The sequence below is a fragment of the Mus caroli genome, chromosome X (assembly GCF_900094665.2).
Source record: "Mus caroli chromosome X, CAROLI_EIJ_v1.1, whole genome shotgun sequence".
NCBI classification, from domain to species: domain Eukaryota; kingdom Metazoa; phylum Chordata; class Mammalia; order Rodentia; family Muridae; genus Mus; species Mus caroli.
Window position 1 is genome coordinate 150,851,397 of NC_034589.1, and position 22,571 is coordinate 150,873,967.

The 22,571-nt window shown below is 39.9% G+C and overlaps 1 protein-coding gene across 11 annotated transcripts in view; it reads right to left on the reverse strand.

The window, feature by feature from the left end:
- Reps2 (RALBP1 associated Eps domain containing 2) overlaps positions 1–22,571 on the reverse strand; it is a 229,181-nt gene that overhangs the window by 103,067 nt on the left and 103,543 nt on the right. For all 11 annotated transcript variants that reach the window (XM_029473672.1, XM_021152943.2, XM_029473675.1 and 8 more), the window contains 4 exons: positions 10,566–10,704; positions 7,193–7,256; positions 4,430–4,572; positions 2,622–2,716 (listed from right to left, as the gene is read on the reverse strand). In XM_029473672.1, coding sequence (XP_029329532.1) covers positions 2,622–2,716; positions 4,430–4,572; positions 7,193–7,256; positions 10,566–10,704 — 441 coding nt within the window. The remainder of the gene's footprint in view (positions 1–2,621; positions 2,717–4,429; positions 4,573–7,192; positions 7,257–10,565; positions 10,705–22,571) is intronic.

The following is a 22,571-nucleotide window of genomic DNA, read 5'->3' on the forward strand; positions in this document are numbered from 1 at the left end:
CGCCTCATCTAGGTGATTCTTCCAGTGTTGATGTCACGGTTATAGCATAATGTAATATATACTGAATCACTTGAAAGTAAAAAGATCTTATGTATCACTACAGATAAACCACTAGACAAACAGCTCAAACACCCACTGAGTTGTGTGATAAACTGGAAAATATTTTCTCTGTAAAAAATAGCAAAAACTATAACATTTCTCAGGCTAAGTCCATTTAAACCAAATAGCAGCTGAATGATACATTCATGGATATTGTTTAAATTCTAGAATGCAGGAAGAAACTTTAGATGCATTTCTCTAAAAGGGCCATGTTTTACTTTTACATTGTGTACATGAAGTTCCAATCTTTCCCTTTGTTTTTAATTTAGGTATTGAGAAGTTCATATCTAAGTGCTGTCTTTATATCATTTCTCTCACATGCTCTCCCCCAAATCCTCCTATGGCCTCCCCACTCCCATTCAAATCCATGGCCTCTCCTTTCATAATTATTGTTATGAACATATAGATGTATGGATATATGGATATATGACACAGCTTTCTAAGTCCATTAGTGTTGTTTACATGACCACTTGGAACTGAATAGCCTATCAGGGATCTGGTCCCTAGAGAAGGCTGATCCTTCGTCTCTTAGCAGGCATTCACTTCTTGTAGCTCTTCATCTAGGGGTAAGCTAATGATAATACTGGCTGACATTCCGATGTGGAAGGAGGAAATCTCACAAGGCCCTCTCACTTTTTGATTTATATGGTATCATTTTCTGTAGACTAGTACATAGTCTACATTTACATTTTAGCTGTTTCTTCTAAAAGGGTAGCTAACAGCTCCTTTAATCGGTTTGATATGGCATGCATTCCTATCCTAAGAGGTGATTTTCCACAGTTCAATGAAAGCCCCTATTCATAGTCTATTATCTCTAATAAATTATCAAAGTCTTCTTTTTTACACTGCTGGGGACTGGACCTAGATCCTCAGAGCATTCTAGGCATCTGGCTATACCACTAAACAATATCCCATTTTTACACTGCTGGGGACTGGACCTAGATCCTCAGAGCATTCTAGGCATCTGGCTATACCACTAAACAATATCCCATTTTTACACTGCTGGGGACTGGACCTAGATCCTCAGAGCATTCTAGGCATCTGGCTATACCACTAAACAATATCCCATTGTGCTTTGCTGTTTCTCTTTTGAGACAGGGTTTCATCCAGTTTTCCCGGTTAGTCTTAAAATCAGTCCATAGACCAGAATGGCCTTGAACTTAGGATCCTCTAGTCTCCACATAGCAAACAGTTGACAATCCAAACGTGGCCAGAAATTATATCTTTTTTTTTTTTTTTGGTTTTTTTGTTATTGTTGTTGTTGGGTTTTTTTTGTTTGTTTGTTTGTTTTTAGAGACTGGGTCTCTCTGTGTAGCCCTGGCTGTCCTGGAACTCAGAAATCCACCTGCCTCTGCCTCCCAAGTGCTGGGATTAAAGGCGTGTGCCACCACTGCCCGACCAGAAATTATATCTTAATAGGGCATTTATTTTATTGTCTTCTCCTATCTTGACTGTGTTACATATGAAAATGGTCTAGGAATAAAACAATTCAGACAAAATAAATCCAAAATGTCACTGAAAAAGCTAACTGAAGACATAGCTCAGTGGTAAAGCACTTGCTTAAAACACCAAGAAGAAACAAAAAAGCAAATAAAAATGGACATAAGATTTTAATAAATATTTCACCAATGGAAATACACAAATAGCTAACTAGCAAATGAGAAAAATGTTCAGCATCACTGGTCATTTTCAAACGGAAACCGTCATGAGAAACAAGTGCATCCCACTAGGATGGCTAAAATGAAAATGACATGAGCCAGGGCAATCAGGAATATGAGGAAACAGCAGCCGTTATACATTCCTGCTTGGAGAACTGAAATAATGCAGTTCGGTGATTCCTCAAAAGTTTAGCAGAGTTATGGTACAATCCAACAATTCCACTAGTAAATACATTGCAAAGAGAAATAATCATATTTACCCATATAAAACACTTACTCATATAGGTTCATAATAGTCAAAATATGCAATAAGGAGGGAGAAATGAACAAAATGTAGCATATCCATACAATTAAAACTATTCTGTACTAAAGAAGTACCTTCAGAACATTATACTAAATGAAAAAGACACTCAAAAGCACACATTCGCCATTGGTCTATTTATATGAAATGCTTAGAATAGACTAAAACAGAAACAGAAAGGTTAGTAGGAGCCAGGGAGATGGGTCAGTGGGTTAGAAATCACTTGTTACCACATCTGAGGACCCAAGTTCGATCCACCAGATCCCACACTGTAAGGGACAAGACTCAGCAAATTGTCCTCTGTCCTCCATGCTGATGTCACAGCCTGTGCACCCACCCCCCAAATGAATAAGTAAATATAATAAGATTGACTAGTGACCATCAGATAGTGGCGATGAGGAGTGTGGCAAGTGGTGCTAATGAAAAGAGGGTTTTAATTGGGAGTGATAAAAATATTTTGCTATAAGTGTTCATTTTCCAGAGTTTGTGAAGAAATAAGCTAGAGTTTACTTCTATCATACATCCTGATTAACATGGGAAAGTTTTTTGTTTTATTTTTTTACCTCCATCCGATTCAAGTCACAGGACTGTTGGTTTGCTGGCATTGACTCAGAATAAGAATCAAAAATTGCACACTCCCGCTTGGATTTAGGGAAAGCTAGCAGGGAAGAAAAAAATACATACGAATATTTACTATAGCCATAGTGGAATGTCTTAGCAGTGTTTGTGAGCTCGTTAAATGTAACAACAGTCAGCTCACTCATATGTACTATTAACATCACTAGCTGTAAAGAGATAGCATTTGAAGGTCTTTACAAACACAATCTAGTAGAGCTATTCCCATTTCAAAGACACTGAAACTGGGGAGCAGGGAAGGCAAACAACTCACTCCAGGGTATACAGCTAGTCAGTGGCCAGCAGAGACCCGAACACCCAGAAAGAAGTCCAGCTGACGAATTCTTGCTCTTAGCAATGAATGTTACCACATGGTAATAATTGGCCACATTGGCTACCATGGTATGTTAAGTTTTAATCATATTAAACACAATTTTTAAATGCAGTAGCCATAACAATGGTTTAAATACTATGAAGAATACCTCCTTTTAGGTATTGCTAGAAATAAGCAAAATACTAGAATAATATATACTAAACATAGCTTTATGAAATACATATCGCTTTGGTTAACAGAAGTAACAAAAATAAAAGTATACATTCTTACTGACTGACAATAGAGAAATAGCATTATAAGTCTCTTAGAGCATACAACAGCAAAAGAAGTTGTTAGTTGGGAAGCTCAGGAAATTGTCATGAGAGAGAAAGGATGCTACATGATAAGCTAATTGCCTGGCAGCCAGGTTGTTTCTTACGAGAGTAATAGTAAAATACTTTACTACTTTGCCATGAGGCATCGCTAGCATTTGGGGGCAAATAGAAGAAGGCTATCTTGTGCAGGAAGCTACACTTCAAAGACTACAAATGACAACAAGCGACTGCTAATTATCTCCACTCTATCGTCTATCTCTGAGTCCACTGTCACCTCCTCAATCTGAGTAGGTAACCCATAGAATCATTGCAGACAAGAAATCTAATTTTGTCATCTCCCTGCCTTACCCGGGCCAATGCTATTGCTTATGATTTGTTTCCTGCTTTTCTCTTCAGCCTCACCCTGGCCTTGCTTCTTTGTTCTATGCACTCCAACAGCCATGGCCTGAAGTGTCTATCCCTTGAGTGTCCCAACTCCCTTCTCAACACCTCTCAGCATACCTGCTGCCCCTCTCCCCAGACCACAGAAAAAAACACTGTGCCTTTCACATAGTAAAGACTAAAAACATTTTAACATGCTTTATAACAAAAATTGTCTCCTGGAATTCACCCAGTCCCCCAGACATGGAAGTATCAAAAATGGCCCATATGCAGTCCACCAAACAATGCAATGTAGCCTTACAAGGCTGTCTTCTAATTTGGGGGAAAAGATTATTAGTTCTATGACTGTTTGTTAAAGAAAAAGACCTTATAGCTTTGAACTACCTTACTGAAGACCAATTAGAAATACTAGGATATATCTCAAGATGCCAAGCTTATAGTTGGCTCTTTAAGATTTATAGTCTATCAACAGTGGGATTCAGTACTTGCCATCCATGACTGTCAAAAGAAAAAAACAGTGATATTGGTTCTAATCTACCCAGAAGGCACCATAAATAGAACAGATGGTTTATACTTCCTCAGATCATCCCTATAACCTGTATTCTAAAAAAAATCTTCAGATGTCAAGGACTCCCTGGTGTCCAGACATCATTTTAAGAAATAAGAGTTTGTTGTTAAGCATTCAGAAAATATAGCTAAGGTTTATGATATATGATAAAGGCCTTACCTGCTTGCAAGTACTCTGGCTGCAAAGTTGGAGGCAGGCCCTCTGGCAGTGGGTAGCCGTTCTTCCGGGCTACGATGAGATGAAATGCAGCACAAAACTCGGACAAAGTCAGGGCTCCATCACAGTCAGCATCACTGAGTTCCCTAGAAGATGAAAGATGTCATGAGTTGCCTGTCATGCAGCATCAGCCTCAAACACGCACACACAGTTCCCAGATTCCTGCCCATGGCCTGTGATAATCTTAAAGTTTCCCAGGCAAACCCATGTGAAATCCCAGGGGCCACTGAGAGGGAAAAAAAAGCTGATTTGTGGCAGTACCATCAGTGGCACTTTGTAAATGAAAGTAGAAATTCTTCTGGCTCTCTGATAGGTCTGGTTTTTTTCAACACTGAGACAAGGCATAGGAAACTCTAGTGAGAAAAAAAAAAGCGATGCTTGGGTTTTTGCAGTTACCTGACAGTTGCTCGATAAGCGCAGGCTGTGTGGTGTGGAGAGTGCTAGACTTGATGCTGGAAATGAGCCAAAGAAGGGCAGAGCCAGCCACTAAGGAGTTCATTCAAACTATAGACATAGGCACTTCTCTCTCTTTTTTTTTCCTTTTAGTTTTAAGGGAAAATGGTTTGAAGCAGTGTGCATTTTGGTAGCAAGTTAGTCTCTGCATGAGAATTTTTTCTTAGAAAGCTGGGCATAGTGGTATATACCTGTAAGCCCAGCACTTAGGAAGCAAAGGCAGGAGAGTCAGGAGTTCAAGACTAGTCTTAGCTACATAGCAATTTCTAGCCTGAGATACATGGGACCCTGTTTTAAAACATGGACACAGCAATGGGCTGGGCAAAAGGAGAAAGAGGGAGAAGACAGAAGAGGAGAGGGGAACAGAGAAAACGAGAGTATATAGGAATACAAAGAGGTTCAAGAAATACTGGTTGCATCATATTTTAATGTAAAAGTAGCAACTAGAAAAAGGCTGGTACTGGAAAAGAGAAACCTGAAGAAAGGGAGTCTTAAAAAGGCATGTCTCTGCTTCAGTCACCATCTTTCACTAAAAGACACAGACCTATTCATTAAACACAAAAGAAACCTATTTGCTAAAAGAACTAAGGTCCCTTAAGCACCAACATCTCTGTGGTATACAGACACAAGCAGACTTGCATTAGGACAAGTGTAAAAATGACTCGTGTAAAACTGTACTAAAAAGATGTTGCTATTGGGGAAAAAAATCTCTAAGGGAAGGTCTGTAACTTTGCTTTGGACCATTTGCATCCTCCTATTCCCCAGGAGACTGCTGCTCTCATTCAGAACGCAGCAGCCCTGAAACAGCTGCTCCCCGGGGTGAGGCATCTGGGAACTGCGTCAGATGCCGGATGGAGAGTATGCCATTTAGCCTTCATGCATTTGTCTCTACAAAATGACAGGAAGCCTCACAGGGTAATGTTAAGGCTGGGAGTTCTGCCAAAGCAGACTCTATTCTTTTCAAAATGATCATTTTTTTCCTACCCTTAAAATCTAACATAAGACTTGTTGGAAAAAAAAAAAAAAGACAAACTATATATGCCAAAAAATGTAAATCCCAGCTACACTGGCATGCACGATATACCAGGAATAGTTTTTCAATAAGATCCACAATATATGGTATGTGATTCTAAATTCTATCATAATTTTGTAATGCCTCATGAAAAACTCTTTACATAAATATTCCAATGTTTTAATATATATTTACAATAGCATGATCCACAAAGGCAGGAGTTTATGGTGCTGAGCATTTTCAGACATGCAAAGAGAACCATCTGGACCATGGCAACGCAGTCCTCCTGGAGCTCCAACTGTGGCAGGCCTCAGCAGCAAGGCAGAGCCGGCACTGCAGCTGCACTGGCTGAATTAGGGCCCAGCTGTGAAACACCTGCCAACTTTACAAAGTTCACAGGCTTCTAGAATAGACAAATTTAACTTCGTTCCAGAATGTTCACCCTACCTTATAAAATATTATGAAGAATGGCTTTTCAAGGTCCCCTGGCTCCTTGCCTCACACTAAGTTAGAAATATGAAAATAAAACGTATGACAGATTGTCTCACATGTGCACAACTGCCTAGACTCAAATCAGGATGGGAAAAGAATAAAAGTAGGAAATCCCATTTCTTATATGTACATATATGTGTATGTCTATGTGCGCCACATGAATACAGTGCCCTGGGAGGCCAGAAAGGGAGTTGAATCCCACGGAGCTGGAATTCCAGGCAGTCAGGAGTGCTATGTGGGTGGTAAGAACCAAAATCAGCCCTCTAGAATAGAGTGGCCATCTCACTAGCCTGCAGAAATTACTTTTAAACTAGTAGCTAACACTTAGGGCTCACTATGCAGGTCTGATACTGCTCATTGTGGTTTTCATAGGGTAATTTATTTAATCTTCATAGCAACAAAAACCTGAGTTCTATTCACTCTCAATCAGTTTTAAAAATAATCCAGAAAATAAACTTCTCAGGGCTGGGAGTGGGGCCCAGCAGTGGAACACTTACCTGGTGTGTGTGAGGCCCTGGATTCAAACCTTAGCACCACCAAAAACAAAATCAAAAATGAAAACTTACTTGAGAGGCTGAGGCATGGCACTTGCTGCAAGTCTGGGGCTAGCCTGAGCTACACAGTGAGTTACAGGTCATTCTAGACTACAGAGTAAAACTCTCTCTCAAAGCAAACAAAAATTACATCTTAAAAAATCAAAACAGCAAAAAAATGAGTCTATGATCACACTTGGCAACAAACATACTCACCAAATATAAGAGAGTTCTGGAATGGAGAGCTTTGATTTGGTGAAGAAGTTCTTGGCCACAGACCCTGTCAAGAGCCATGATTTAAGTCAGCATTACTTGTCTGAAGCAGCTTGGATGTGCAAGCAAATTGCCATGTTTTCCTTTAACAATTTCTACCACATAACCACAAACGCTTTTATTCCTCAAGCAACAACAATTACAAGGACTTTCATAAAAGCAGCATGTGGCTTGCCTAGCAAAGCACATCTGAGGGCCAAAGATTAGTTCTTCTTGTTGCAAAAATGAGAAAAGTACAAATAAAAGGGATATAGAATATGTAAAAAGAAAAAGATGCAATGACAAAATGCTCATGACGAATACAAATAAGATAAACTCCTGCTGTGTGTTTACCAAAACTGCACATTTTCATTAAAAATGCCTAAGAAAACATTCAAAATTACTTAAGTAAATAAGAATATGTTGAGTTTTATACTTAGAGAATGGAAAAGCAATGTAGAGGCATGGAAAAATGGTAAGTGAAAAGGGAAAAAATGGTATCATTAACCCTTCCAAAATATTGAGAAATAGTTTTGACAAGATCTGAGATTTCCGGGCAGTGGTGGTGCACGCCTTTAATCCCAGCACTTGGGAGGCAGAGGCAGGCAGATCTCTAAGTTTGAGGCCAGCTTGGTCTACAGAGTGAGTTCCAGGACAGCCAGGCCTACACAGAGAAACCCTGTCTCAAAAAAAAAAAAAATCTAAGATTTCTTGGTGGCACTTTGAACAATGTAGCCAGGACTCTTGTCAGTTGAAATTCAGCAATCATCCCATTGTCCCAGCTGCACTTGAAATGCTAGCCTTCACTGACATTTTTCTTGCTTTCATGCTCCTAAGATTCTACAATTCAAAAGCCTCATTCCCAACATAAGAGAGCATTAAAGCCCCAAATTTTGTTCTAAGATAAGTCAAAAGTCTCCCAGCGCAGTTAGAAGTGTTCTAATTGGCTTTAAAAACAATAAGAATAGGTGGGAATTTAGTTGGTAGATACTTGATTGTCATATGCAAAGCCCCAACACTACATAAACAGAAAAATCAGGCCAGGAATGGCCTGCACACCTTTAATCCCAGCACTTGACTAACAGAGGACTAACAGAGGTCTCTGTGAGTTTGAAGCTAGCCTGACCTACATAGCAAGTTCTAGACCAGCAGGGGTTATATAGTGAAACACTGTCTTCAAAATAAAATTTAAAAAGGGTTATAATGGATCCTAAAGCAACACTCAACTTTCTTTTGATAAATTATTAAAATTCAAAAGCAAAGTATCAATAACCCAGTGAGCCTTCTCCCTAAATGTATTCTGTCAATAACGCTATCACATGATTCTTGGCTACCAATGCAACCGGCCACCTTGTGAAACACCTGACATACAAAACTTGTTGCCTCATTTACCAGCTATCCTATAGCAACCAAGATATAAAGGCATTCTCTTCTCCTATCAGTCTGTCTTCTGTTGGATCCAGCCTCTTCAAAGAACAGTAGCTGATGCTGGCTTTCATACTGGAGACTATTGTACCATAGAGTCTCAAAAAAGTTAGGTGGAAAGCATTGGGAAGCTGACAGCTATCAAATTCAGCTGTGTCCCAGATGTCACCAGCTAAAGAAGGAGCAGAGGAGAAAGCCTGAGTCCTGTCTCCTTTGAGTGCACCATGTGACAAGTCCTCATGTATTTTCACTCCACCTCCACCACTAAGCCACAAGAAAAAGAGACTCCGTTTATATATTCATATAAAGAATATATATTCATATAGAGAATATATATTCATATAAAGAATGTTTATAAGAATGTACAGCAGTGACCTAGGTCTGCGAGGTGGAGCAGACAGGAGTAGGGAGTCACTGCTACTAAGTGGGTGGATTATAGAGGGGTGATAGAAAGGTTCTGAACTTAGGTTATGAATCTTGTCTATGAATGAACTAAAACCGCTGACTGTACAGTTCAAATGGTAATATTTATGGTATATGAATTATATTTCAACTAAGTTATTTATTTTAAAAGATATCAACTAATGCCATTCATGAACTTATTCATTGTAATCAAACTAAACATTTTTAAAAATTTTATGAGACAGATAATTTTGAACAATGAAGAAAGACTTGATTGTGTTAAAGTATATGTGATTTTTTTTCTCACATGTATCAGTGAGTTCTGGTTATGTTTTTCTAAGACACCCAAAGATATATTCTGAAATATTTTTCAAATCAAATGGTCTGGCAATGGTATTTCAAGATCATCCTTGCTGAGAGGGAATATAAAGAAAACTGCCAGCACTTGTCCATGGGGATTTGTTATAGCTGTAAGTCAACTTGTATCTACACTTGAAATTCTGCAAAAATAAAAAGATTGAAAGAAATTTTCAAAACACCTCAAACGATTTATCCATATTTGGCTAAATATGTGCATATATTGGGAAAAGAATCAGATGAGCAAGAGTATGGAATCTGGATTTCTGTTCATATATTCTAAATCATGATGGTAAAACTCCTTTGTTATTTTTAGACTATTCTACCTTCCCTAAGGTCATTTACCACCAATCACCAAAATGATGTTTGCCTTTACATATACAAGAATATATCAATTATATACCTTATTTCACAGAAAATTAGTCTTAACCCATGCTTGACTGTTAGCTTAGAATGATCAAACCCACAGATATTCTTTACATCTGAAGGGTAAGAAGTTGTTTTATCCTTTTTTCTTCCAGACTCTAGGATTTCACTGTTTGTTCAGCCTGGTAAAATGCAGGCCCATGGGAACTAAATCAGTTCTTCTCAGTTTAGATGTTACAGGAGGGCACAACAGGAATGCAGACATCTGAAGATAATGTAGAACTGATATTGAGAAGGTGCTGCTGGCCAGTCTTCCTTTCATATCTCAATTTCAAGAACCATGAAAGAAAGACTTAAGCCAAAGAAAATGAGCATGAGCTTAAACTTCTGGGAGCATAAAACCTAAGGGGACCTCTGCCGGAAGGAAGGAGGGCAGGTAGGAAGGCAGGTTACACTTTGTCTTTGTTCTGACTCTAATATAATGAGTAAGCAATTGAAGGTGTCCCATGGCACTGTCATCTACTGTTCCACGTGCTTTAGCTGATAAGGTGCAGGATCTGGACTACGTTCCCCCCAAATTCACATTTACCCTTCTGCAATAGCAGTGTAATTTCCCCCACGTCGTCATTACCATTTTTTTCTGCATGACTTATATTTGATAAGAAGTTGTACCTTAGAGGAATACAAATTGGAATCAAAGAAGGTTATAATATTCATTTTGTATTTCTCAAGATATTCTGTAGTTATTCATATGGGCCCCACGTTCCAGGACACCATGTTCTCTCACCTGAAATGAAGGAACTTGGGTCTGGCTGGAGGGACCGAAACTGATTGACGTAGTACTCCCGCTGTTCTTCAGTTATCCTCCAGGGCTCATCTGGGTAATTACTGATGTTCTCCTGCGGTTCTCTCTCCACTGAAAAGGACTTTAAAAAAGAAAGTGCTCACAGAACATGCCTGTCATGAGATGAGGTGTAAGACTTAAACACCAATGAATATTATTTTGTATTTTTTAAAATTTCTCCTGAAAGGAATAAACATAACTGTCTCATAAAAAGAATTTAACCAAAACATAAACTATCAGATAAAGGAGACAGCAAGCTTCATGGTCTTTTCTATCTTCAAAGTTAACAGGAACATGAATTACTGAACAGGTAAAGAATGGTGACAGGTTTTAAGGCCACCAATAGTTCTCTTCAACTATTCATCACATCTGACCCTCTTAGATTAGCTAAGTGGATAATAATAAAATTTTCACATGTATGTGGATGGCATGTTGGGGGGCAAAGATGATATCAGGAGTCTTCTTCAATTTATCACACCTTACGTATTGAGACAGAATTTCTCAACTGAAGGTTTTACTCTGTTAAGTCTACTGTAGTTAGCCAGCTTGACCCCTGACTCCACATTCCAAGCACTAGAATTATAGGTAGGCTACCATGCCCAGTGGACATTAAGCAGGTTCTAGAGATCTGACCTCTGGTCTTCACATTTGCATAACAAGTGCTTTATCTGCTGAGCCATCTCCTTAGCCTTATATTCTCTTCTGCTCTTCACAGAACATATGGCAACACTATAACTGCATAATCTTTTAGTTTCATATGTTTTCTTTGTTTGTTTGTTTGTTTGTTTGTTTGTTTTTGAGACTTAATCTCATACTGTAGCCCAGGATTGCCTAGAACTTACTATATAGCCAAAGTTAGGTTCAGATTTACTGATTTCTGTTCCTTAGTGCTGGGATTATTGATGTGAGCTATCATAACTGTGTTACTCTTTTTCTCCTGTTGCATTTACACTGTATAAATTCAGGAGTCAAAATTTCCAAGCCCAACCCAACTCCCTGGGTCCTAAGTCAGTATCACTGAATCTACCCTTCACATGTATGAGTTGGGACTGTTTACTAAATACAAAGCTGAGCAATGAGAACTACTGTGAGATTGCCATCAGCAGGGTAACAAAGGGGTGCACCAAAACTGCCACTAGAGGGCAGGCGGGCATGCCAAATTTGAAGATTTAAGAGCTCAGAAGCCCAGAAGGCAATGCAGGAGCAAATAAAAGCTAGTCTAGGCTTCCAGAATACACACAAAATGGAAGTGCTGAGAGAAACATCTGGGGCTTTGCTCCATCTTTCCCATCCACCTTAAAACCATGTATGTTTACCAAGGGCCATGTCCATGGAACCAAGAGGTGGTCACAAAGAAGGCAAAAGGAAACGAGTAAAGACAAGACAGATATTGCTGCACAGAAGTCTTCATGCTAAATGTTGATCTGCTGCATCACCTGCTACTAATGGAAAGCCCTGCTCCCTGGGAGTGCATTACTTCTCTCCTGGGAATGAGGCCTCCCAACCTAGTCCTTCTTCATTCTAGCCCATGGTTGTTCCTTCTCCAAGGTCATAATTGGAGACATTTTGAGAAATTGAGAAATTTGAGAAAAAAATCTATTAATCTTGCAGCTACTTTCTTTCCTATTTATATTACTTCATGCCTGAGTAGCGTGAGTCACTTTTTAATAGGTCTTGGTCAATTCTACCTGGACATCAGGACTCTTGCATGCTACTTTTTGCTGACTTGGTAGGTTTGTAATTCCCCAAGTGCTCACGTCTTACAGACCAAACTCAGGTCTTCCCTGGAAACTCTTCCTCTGGTGCCAGCCTGATGAAATCCTTCCCCTTCTTACATCCTTCTGCTCCAAAGTGCCCTTTCCATATTTCTACCATATGTACAACCATGCCTACACACATAACTGAGGTCACTTCCTGCCCCAACACAGTCTGTTACAAAGGTAAGCAGCAGCTAAGTGTGGCTGTGTGGATGAATGACATGACTCATACCTGCTATCATCTGACTACATGGAAACAACAGTAATTGGGTTCATAACACACTGGCCTCTGAGATGCTTTGGCATCAAGGATGGACCATCTAGAGACTGCCATACCTGGGGATCCATCCCATAATCAGCCTCCAAACGCTGACACCATTGTATACGCCAGCAAGATTTTGCTGAAAGGACCCTGATATAGCTGTCTCTTGTGAGGCTATGCCGGGGCCTGGCAAACACAGAAGTGGATGCTCACAGTCAGCTATTGGATGGATCACAGGCCCCCCATTGGAGGAGCTAGAGAAAGTACCCAAGGAGCTAAAGGGATCTGCAACCCTATAGGTGGAACAACAATATGAACTAACCAGTACCCCGGAGCTCGTGTCTCTAGCTGCATATGTATCAGAAGATGGCCTAGTTGGCCATCACTGGAAAGAGAGGCCCATTGGTCATGCAAACTTTATATGCCTCAGTACAGGGGAACGCCAGGGCCAAGAAGTGGGAGTGGGTGGGTAGGGGAGTGGGGGGAGAGTATGGGGGACTTCTGGGATAGCATTGGAAATGTAAATGAAGAAAATACCTAAAAAAAAGAAAAGAAGTAGTTTTAAATAAAAAAAAGAAGATGCATGTTCTTAGAAGAACAACCTTTGTCAGATTAAAGATATGAATGATACAAATACAAATCAACAAACAGAGAAAGCAAAACCTGAATAGATACACAGCCAGGCCATGAGTCAGAACAAGGGCCAGGTGCAACTTAAGCTATGAAGCAGCAAGAAGAGTCTGTGAGATTAGGACAGAAGCGATATAGAGAAAGGAGTAGGGTGCATGCCTATAATCCATGTATCCAGGAGGCTGACGTAGGGGATCATGAGTTCAAGGCCAAGCTAGGGAACATAGAGAATTCAAGTTCTACACAGTAATACAGTGTCTCCAAAAAAAGGAGAGGAAGTGGTCAACTCCTAGAAGCAGCCCCATTTTGGGTCACATAAACACTTCCAGTGCAGCACGGACATGGGTGGAGTTGCCTCAATCTGGCCCAGGTGAAAAGCAGAGCTCATAGTTAACAAAGTATATCTAGAAGTGAGTAGGAACCACAGATAATATTCAACAGGATGATCAAATATCCAGACTCCAAGTCACGGAGGGATCACCTCACTGAAATGTGAAGACAAGGAAGAACGGTTACAACCATTTGAGCAACTGAAGCCAGAGACAAATGTGGCTTACAGGTAAGAAGGGTTTGGAGAGAAATGAAAGAGAACAAAATCCTCACACAGCCCTCAGCACAGAAGACCCACTCCAGAACTGAAATTGTAACTCAGTGCCTCTTCGTCAGTATCTAAGGACCATCTTGCTGCAGGACCCAAATACATGGCACCACCACCTCTGAGGTAACCCCCAAATCAATCAAAGTTATGAATAAAGTAACTTGAAACAAGTAACATACTGTCATGAATAAAGACTTGAAAGTTCAGTCACCTCTAAGAAATTAGCAGAGACCAAGGGCACTGAGAAATAGGAGTAAGCATTTTATGGAGACTCAGCTACTCAAGCAGAAGCCAGAACCAGGAAAGGCTCTTCCTTCAAGTACATCCTAATGAGTCTGCCTGTTCAACCCCAGCTCCACTGGTTTTGTTGGCTGGGCAGAGGTATTTGCTACTTGATGCAAATTTTGAGTTTTGCCAGTAATTTGAAGAAAAAAGAGAGAGAGAGAAACCAGAGTGATGGTACATATCTATAATTCTCTGGAGGTAGGTCCAAATGGACCAGGAATTTAAAACAAGCCTTGGCTGCATAGTGAGTTTGAGGTTGGCCTGAGCTACATGAAACTCTGTGTTCAAAAAGAAAAACAAAAAACATGAGGAGAAAGAACATTCTTCCACATCTGTCTACACAATCTACAAACATATGGCACATTATACGGTTTCTCCAGACACAGGAGAATTATATTTGCTTATATTCAAAACATTCAATTCCTTGATTTTGTTTCAGATGAAATGCAAATATTTGGTGCTTCAAGTTATTGTCTCCAGGGAAAACATGCTGTTTGTAATGAAAGAGCCATCAAAAGACTTATTAAAAAATAATACTATTCATAAAATACTCCAAAATGAAATTTACCCTCAAAGTACCTTTAAAAAAATCACACAAATGTGAATAATATGAATTACAAAGAACTATTGTCTGGTAGAATGTTAAAAGGGTGTGTATATCCTGTTTTAGCCATAGAACATTTCTGCTTACAAAATAAGACTACTCTGGAGGCCTCCTATACATGCTGTTGACTTAAGAGTTTACCATCCCACCAATGAAGGGAGAGAGATTTTAGACTAAAGTTCCTTTGTAGCCTTAGCAGAAACAGTACAAAAACTACTTTTTGCCATTATTTTCAAAAGTAATTTAGAGCTCAAATTTCACCATCTTAGGTTAATGTTAAACTGCAGGAATCTTTCTGACCCTAATGTATAGTATGCAGTTGCTAGCTCTAAAGACAATGTAAAGTTCACAGCAATGACTAGTCTGGAAAGATATGCCTACTGATGTTTACAGAAGCAAGAATGCTATATAGTCCTATAGGCGTAGCGAACCACTTTCTGGTTGAATTTAAAGGCTTCTCCATAAGACAGAACTCATGTGTGGTACCATTAACTGGGCCAAAAATCTATTGCTAACTAGGTCATATGCCCTAGGGGAAAACCTAATACTATCATTATTCTGCTAAATGAATACAATAATAAACTGCTCCCTATATTAGTCTATCTCTTGAGTCTCATCATAAAAGCTTCTTAGTGTAGTAGTTGGTGATTAATACAGTGACCAACAACTGATCGGTGTATAAAGAGTATAAGACTATGGAGTGTTCAGCTCTAAATGGATAACTATAACACATCCTCAGTCTCCAGGGCTCAAGGATCATCATGGAAGAGGGAGATTGAAAGAACATAAGAGCCAGCAGTAATAGACATCTGAAATGAAACCATGTTTATCTGACATGATGGTGTCATTGCACATATGGACTCATGGCACCTGTGACTACATGAATACCTGTACAAAATCAAACCAGCTAAAAATCCCAGCATGTGTAGAGGCTTGTGAAGTCCCATCCCCAGCTGAGGAGCTATTTCTAAGTGATGGCTGCTATGGGAGGGAGAGGCAGTTTTCTTGGACACCCATGCCTCAGTAGATTGTCCTTTACCCATGTACATATAGTGAATTCAATGGAATTTTTTAAAAGGTATATAAAACTGATAATAAGTAATGGTGTGACATATGGAGAAACTAGAGAGGATGGAAAGAGGGTAGATTTTATCAAAATACATTATATGCATATATGAAATTCTCAAACAAAAGAAAGCTATCCCCATGAACATAAGTGAATGTTTGGTAATGTGTATTTACCACTCTGCTAAATGGTAGACAGTATAAGTAACTAATATATCAATTCTCATCCTTGTAGGGCCCATTATTTCCAATTTGCAGAACAGGAAACTGGGGATTAGGTAAATGAAGTAGTTGACCAAAACCACATGCCTAGAAATAAGAGACAGAACATGAACTCTTTGTCATCGAGCTTTATGGCTATCTCTTTCTGCCTACCCACCCATCCTACAATAAGGGATTGTTTTCTTTTCAGAAAGTGTGGTAGATCAAGGATCTGACTTTGAGATGTGAATGATTATATTATATTATTATAATATTATATTATTATATTACATTTACACCCTCCCCATCACCTGATTTAGTTTCAAATTACAGCTGGTAGCCTATTAGATTCTTCAGAAAACCTCTTTTTTAAGCACATAGTTTTTGTATGTGAGCAGCATCTGCCATGTTTTCACATGTTGAAAGAATCTGGAAGATAGGCTACCATGCATATAGTCAATCAGTTTAGTTATTGTTATTTTCATATGAAACACAGATGCTATTTTGATGAACATAAGAAATACTTCTTAGTAACCTCTCCAATTCTTACATAAGGAGCCAAGGTCTACTTCTCTGGACAGAAAGATGCCCTTTACAATTTTCAGGTTTTTTTCCTCAATGCCCGGAGAAAATAAGAAATCAGCAGTAAGATGAGACTCTGTGAAGGCCACAGACTTTCAAACACACTGTAACAATGTTTTATCCCCATCCCTGTAGGTCAGGTAGGCTGCCTTGCCTGACATTGCCAGGATGTTCTTTCTCCCTTTCACACTCAAGAGAGCCTGAGGCCAGATGGGAACCAGATGCTCCAAGAACTCAGACTAAAAACAAGAAATACTTCTGAGATTTAGGCTACAGACTCAAAGTACGAATACAGTTCAGGTTCCAGAAGCATGCAAACTGGCATTCAAATTTGGGAAGGGCCCTTATTAACAACTTAATTTCTAAGCTACCTGCTTCCCACTCCAAAAAGGCAATCCCAAGGCCCATTGAGTCCTATCCTGATCTCCAGTCTCATCTCTCTCCCACTCCAGGCTCTAGTCACACCAGCCTTTAGTTCCAATGTGTCTGTTCTCTATGTGATGTGGAGCAGACTGGCTCAGTCAAAATACATGTTATCCCTGTTTAGCATAGCTCCTCATGCTGCACAGGCTGCGTAGTAAAAGAACAGCAATGCCCTAATACTTGGTGATAGAATTCCAGGTGGGACAACGGACCCACCCATGGAAACCTGATTCAAATCCAAGTTACAGGGTGAAAGAAGAGGTGAACAGGGCCTTCATGTGGCTTGTTGAGGTCACACAGTGGAAGTAGAGGTGAAACGATGGCAGCATTTCCTAACCCTGTAGCTGTCTGACTATGGCAGAGGCAAGATTCCAGTACCAGCCGAGCTTATCTGTGAGACTGGAGGTGTTCTTCTAGGCTTAGATTTTCTTTGGGTCTTTCAAAGATTTAATAAGTTATCCATACTGCCTATTATGAAGCACTTTTGCTTAACTACTCAAAGGAGTTCCTGTTGTCTCCAATTAAGAACCTACCCCAGTGGATCCATCTCAAGGGGAGGCTCCAAGGCCTGACAGTATTACTGATGCTATGATGTGCTTACAGACAGGAGCCTAGCATAGCTGTTCCCTGAGAGGCCCAACACTCAGGTGACTGAGACAGCTGCAGATAATTATACCCAACCAACAGGCTGAAGTCGGGGACCCCTGTGGTGGGATTAGGGAAAGGCTGGAAGAAGCTGAAGAGAAGGATAACCCCATTAGGAAGACTAGCAGTCTCAACTAACCCAGACCCCTGAGATCCCTCAGACACTGAGTCACCAAACAGGCAGCTGGTCCGAGGCCTCAACACATATACAGCAGAGGAATGCCTGGCCTGGCCTCAGTGAGAGAAGATGTACCTAACCCTCAAGAGAATGGAGACACCAAGGAGTGAGGAGGCCTGACAAGGGGGCAGGCATCCTCTTGGAGACAGGGGGAAGAGGAATGATATGAGGAACTGTGGGAGGGTGGTCTGGGAGGGGGATAATGGCAGGACTGTAAAAATAAAATTAAATTTAAAAAAAGAACCTGCCCAGTGAATGCCTCTTGTCAAGGATCTTGCCACAACATGAAAGATTCCTCTCCTCACATCACAGCTCCATCCTTGCCTAAGTCAACTTATGTCCCACGTCATGCTTCACAGCTGAGCTCAAGCATCAGTTCTTAGGGGAAGCCTCTCCTCATTTTGTAGCCTTATGTTGTATTTTTTTCGGTTACATGCCACTCCTTATCTTTCCAGTGATTCTGTTTTCAGTTCTACATGCATAAATGGAGATTGTATGACTTGAACTCATCTCCTCAACTTGGTTACAAGTGACTTGAGAACAAGTTTGTACCCTCAGTGTAACACTGGGATGCTTGCTGACTCACAGAAGCTGCTTAACTAAGATTTACAAATGGATGGTTATAATGGCCACTGTGCAAGACTATTGGAAAGGCTGAAAGGGCCAAGCACAGCATTGCCCCCAGATATACACTCAGCCAGTAGTCACTACTGTTGTTGGGACAGAAGCCATGACATTACTGTTCACCTCACACGAAGAAGAGTATAGATGGGCAAAGGGCTAAAATGGTGCCCTTATAAAGGAGGCTTACATAGCAACAGCTTAGTCTATAACTAAGACCAGAGCCCTGAGAGTAAATAAAAACAAACACCACCCTTAGCTCTACTTTATAAAGTGCTGTCTAAGATCTAGCATTCAGACAGGTGTTTGCAGCTATATCTAAAACACTGTATCAGAGGAGCTTCTATCTATCAAACCAATGTGCACCCTAACTATTCCTCAGAAAGTTCTGGCTACAATCTTACTTCAGTTCTGAGGCTTACTTCAGTGTAATACCTCATACCTCATGGGAGAGCATTAATGCCACAAATAGAACACACTCAGCTGTAGTTATCTGTAGTCTAACCCCACCCAGTTGCAATACCATTAAATCTATGGCTATTATTTGTTACCATTCCCTCATCGCCCACTGTCTAAATATAAATACTTTCAGGCCTTAAGGCAATACTCTGATCGGTTCTGATAATTGCTGAATTAATATCTTATTTCTACAAATATCCTTCAGCTTCTCTCCCAAATATGTACTTCCCTAGAGTTTTCATTCAGTAAGCCATTTCTTTAGTATTCTCATATAATAATAATAATAATAATAATAATAATAATAATAAAATGCTTGTTATATTAAAGGTGACTACCAGAAAAGAAACAAAGCAAATAGAGTAATTGTCAAGAAACCCAGACACTATTGTGGATGCCAAGAAGTGCTTGCTGACAGGAGCCTAATACAGCTGTTTCCTGAGATGCTCTGCAGTAGGGTCTCCAGTGGAGAAGTTAGGGAAAGGACTTAAGGAGCTGAAGGGGTGTTCAACCCCATAGAAAGAACAGCAATATCAACCAACCAGACTCCCTCCACAGAGCTCCCAGGGACTAAACCACCAACCAAGGAGTACACATGGAGGGACCCATGGCTCCAGCTGCATAAGTAGCAGAGGATAGCCTTGCTGGGCATCAATGGGAGGAGAGGTCCTTGGTCCTGGGAAGGCTCGATGTTCCAGTTTAGGGGAATGCCAGGGTGGGGAGGCGGGAGTGGGTGGGTGGGTGGGGGCACACCCTCATAGAAGCAGGGAGGGGTGGGATAGGGAGTCTACAGAGGGGAACCGGGAAGGGGATAACATTTGAAATGTAAATAAGTAAAATATCCAATAAAAAAAAGAAAAGCCGGTTGGTGGTGGCCCATGCCTTTAATCCTAGCACTTGGGAGGCAGAGGCAGGCAGATTTCTGAGTTCGAGGCCAACCTGGTCTACAGAGTGAGTTCCAGGACAGCCAGGGCTACACAGAGAAACCCTGTCTCGAAAAAACAAACAAAAAAAAAAAAAACAAAAGAAAGAAAGAAAGAAAGAGAGAGAGAAAGAGAGAAAGAAAGAAAGAATGAATACAGGAAAGTAATGGGGAACAGTACTCCTGTACCAAAATGAAGCAATTCCAAAGACAGAGCATACTGAATGTGTTTTGAAGAGGATGGGTATTGGAAGAAAGGTGCTTGGAGTCTTCTTAAAAACATACATTTTTCACAGAAGATATTTTCAGCTAACTAATTATAAATGGGAATACTAAAAGAAACACTCTTCTGTTTACTAGCACAGAGAATAACACACAGGCTTGCAAACTCTACTGTGTTTTGTTTAGCATCTATGTTAAAGGACTTTTCTTTCAGTTACATGGGGAAATTTTACTGTGTTCTGTGCAATTTGTATATGAAGATACAGGATATTAATGAGGAACAATACTCCTGTACCAAAATATAACAATTAAAAAGACAGAACATAATGAATGCATTTTGAAGATGATATGTATTGGGAAAGATGTTCTTGTTGCCTTCTTAAAAACACACGTTTTCTGCCTAATATATTTAAAGCTAACTGTACATGGGAATACTAAAACACTCTTCTGGCTATAGCACAGAGAGTAACACACAGGCATGAACACTGTACTGTGATTTGTGTAGCGTTTATGTTAAAAAAAAAAAAAAAGAATGGTCACATAATGAGCATTTACTGAGGAATACAAAATTTTTTAAAGCTTTCAGCTGAGAAAAAATATAAACTTCAGAATCTTTTGAAGTAAAATAATTCTTCCCCCAAGAATAATGGCTAGGAAACTAGAAAAAGAACTATGAATGACCAAAGGAAACAAGTAGACAGAAGGCTTGATACTACAAGAAAACAGGTCCTCCTTGTAGTTACAGTGCCATGTAGTTATCCATTGGCTTTACAGCAGACACAGTGAGGTAAAATATACACTAGACACACAAACCTCATTATCCCTTAGGAATAGTAAAAAAAAAAAAAAAAAAGAAAAAGAAAAAAAAAGTATAGCTAGGGCTTGAAATAAAATGGAGAGTGAATCTGGTAAATAATGTCCCAAATCAAGAATGAGGACATATATAACTATTAAAAAAAATCAAACCAGTTCTACACCTCTTTCCTCAAATGCATATATTTTCTCTTCCTCTGTCTTCTGCTTTAGGCAGAGGGAGAGAACGAAATAAAAACAGAGAAGCTCACTTCCTATCGCTAATAACAAATGACCATTAAGCCCTAAGCTATACTCATAAACTAAGTTTGGTCATTTGAATAAGAATGGCCACCACAGACTCATAGATTTTAATACTTCATCAAGGAGTGGCACTATTTGAAAGGATTAGGAGGTCTGGCCTGGTTGGAGGAAGTGTGGCAGTGGGGGTAAGCTTTGAAGTTTCAAAACAACCTACTTGAAGCCCACTGTTTCTCTCTTCCTAATGCATATGGATCTGCATATAGAACTTTCTCAGTTACTTCTCCAGTACTATGTCTACCTGTGTGCCACCCGCCATGATGACAGTATGGTGAATCTCTGAAAATGTAAGCAAGCCCCAATTAAATGATTTTTAAAATAAGAGTTGCCATGGTCATGGTATTTCTTCACAGTAATAGAACACTAAGACAGTAAGTAATTTAACCTTGTTGGTATAATCATATAAATAAGAGATTCCCATTGCCTACAGACCTGATGTACCTACAGAGCTGAAAAGAAACTTGTGTCCCTAACCTCTTTCAAGTGCCTCAAGTGTCCACAACCTATATTTGAACACCTAACGAGCAGTTTTCCACACAGCTTGCCAAATCTCGTGGGTTTAAAATGCTATGGTTTCAGGTTTTAGAATAACAAATCAGTACAAAAGCGTGAATACCCCAGACAAAAGACAAAAGGCCTATGAAAGGAAGAAGCAATACACAGTAAAGTATACTTGGGGAAAAAACACTGTAACATTAAAATTTCCAATTCACTAAAAGGTATGTTAATTAATATACAAAGACAGCATTTTTCCATAGAATGAGAAATGTCTATAAGTTTGTTAATGTATTTTACAAAGGTTCCAGAAAAGAGACATTTTTTACATTATGTCAAGTGTGTAAATTGGTAGAGCTTAGAATCTGAAATTTTCTATAAGAATTACCAAAGTGTAGACAATTTCAATAAAGAGTTGTATACCTGAGAATTGAGTCTATATAACATCTAACAATGCTATGCTTGCAAGAGCTAGATGTCAGTAAGAAGGGGCTGCTTAAATGGCTTATAGAAAATACATACAACAAAACACTAAGAGCTTGTACAACAAAAACACAAAAAGATAGTTTTTGTGTGCTGCCACAGAATATTAGTAAAACTATTGTTAAAGAAAAATGCTCCCCTTCCGGTCCACTCGAGTATCGGGGTGCCTTGCCAGAGGAGTCTCCGGACACCTGCAAAGATCCGCAAGGGATTCCCCACGGGACCCTAAGACCTCTGGTGAGTGGAACACAGCTTCTGCTCCAATCCAATTGAGCAGGACCTGAGACTGCATTAACTAGGGAAGCAGGCAACCCGGCCTGAGGTGGGGCACAAGTCCCTACCGGTCCACTTGAGCACTCAGGTGCCTTGCCAGTGGAGTCTCCGGACACCCTCAAGGACCCACACAG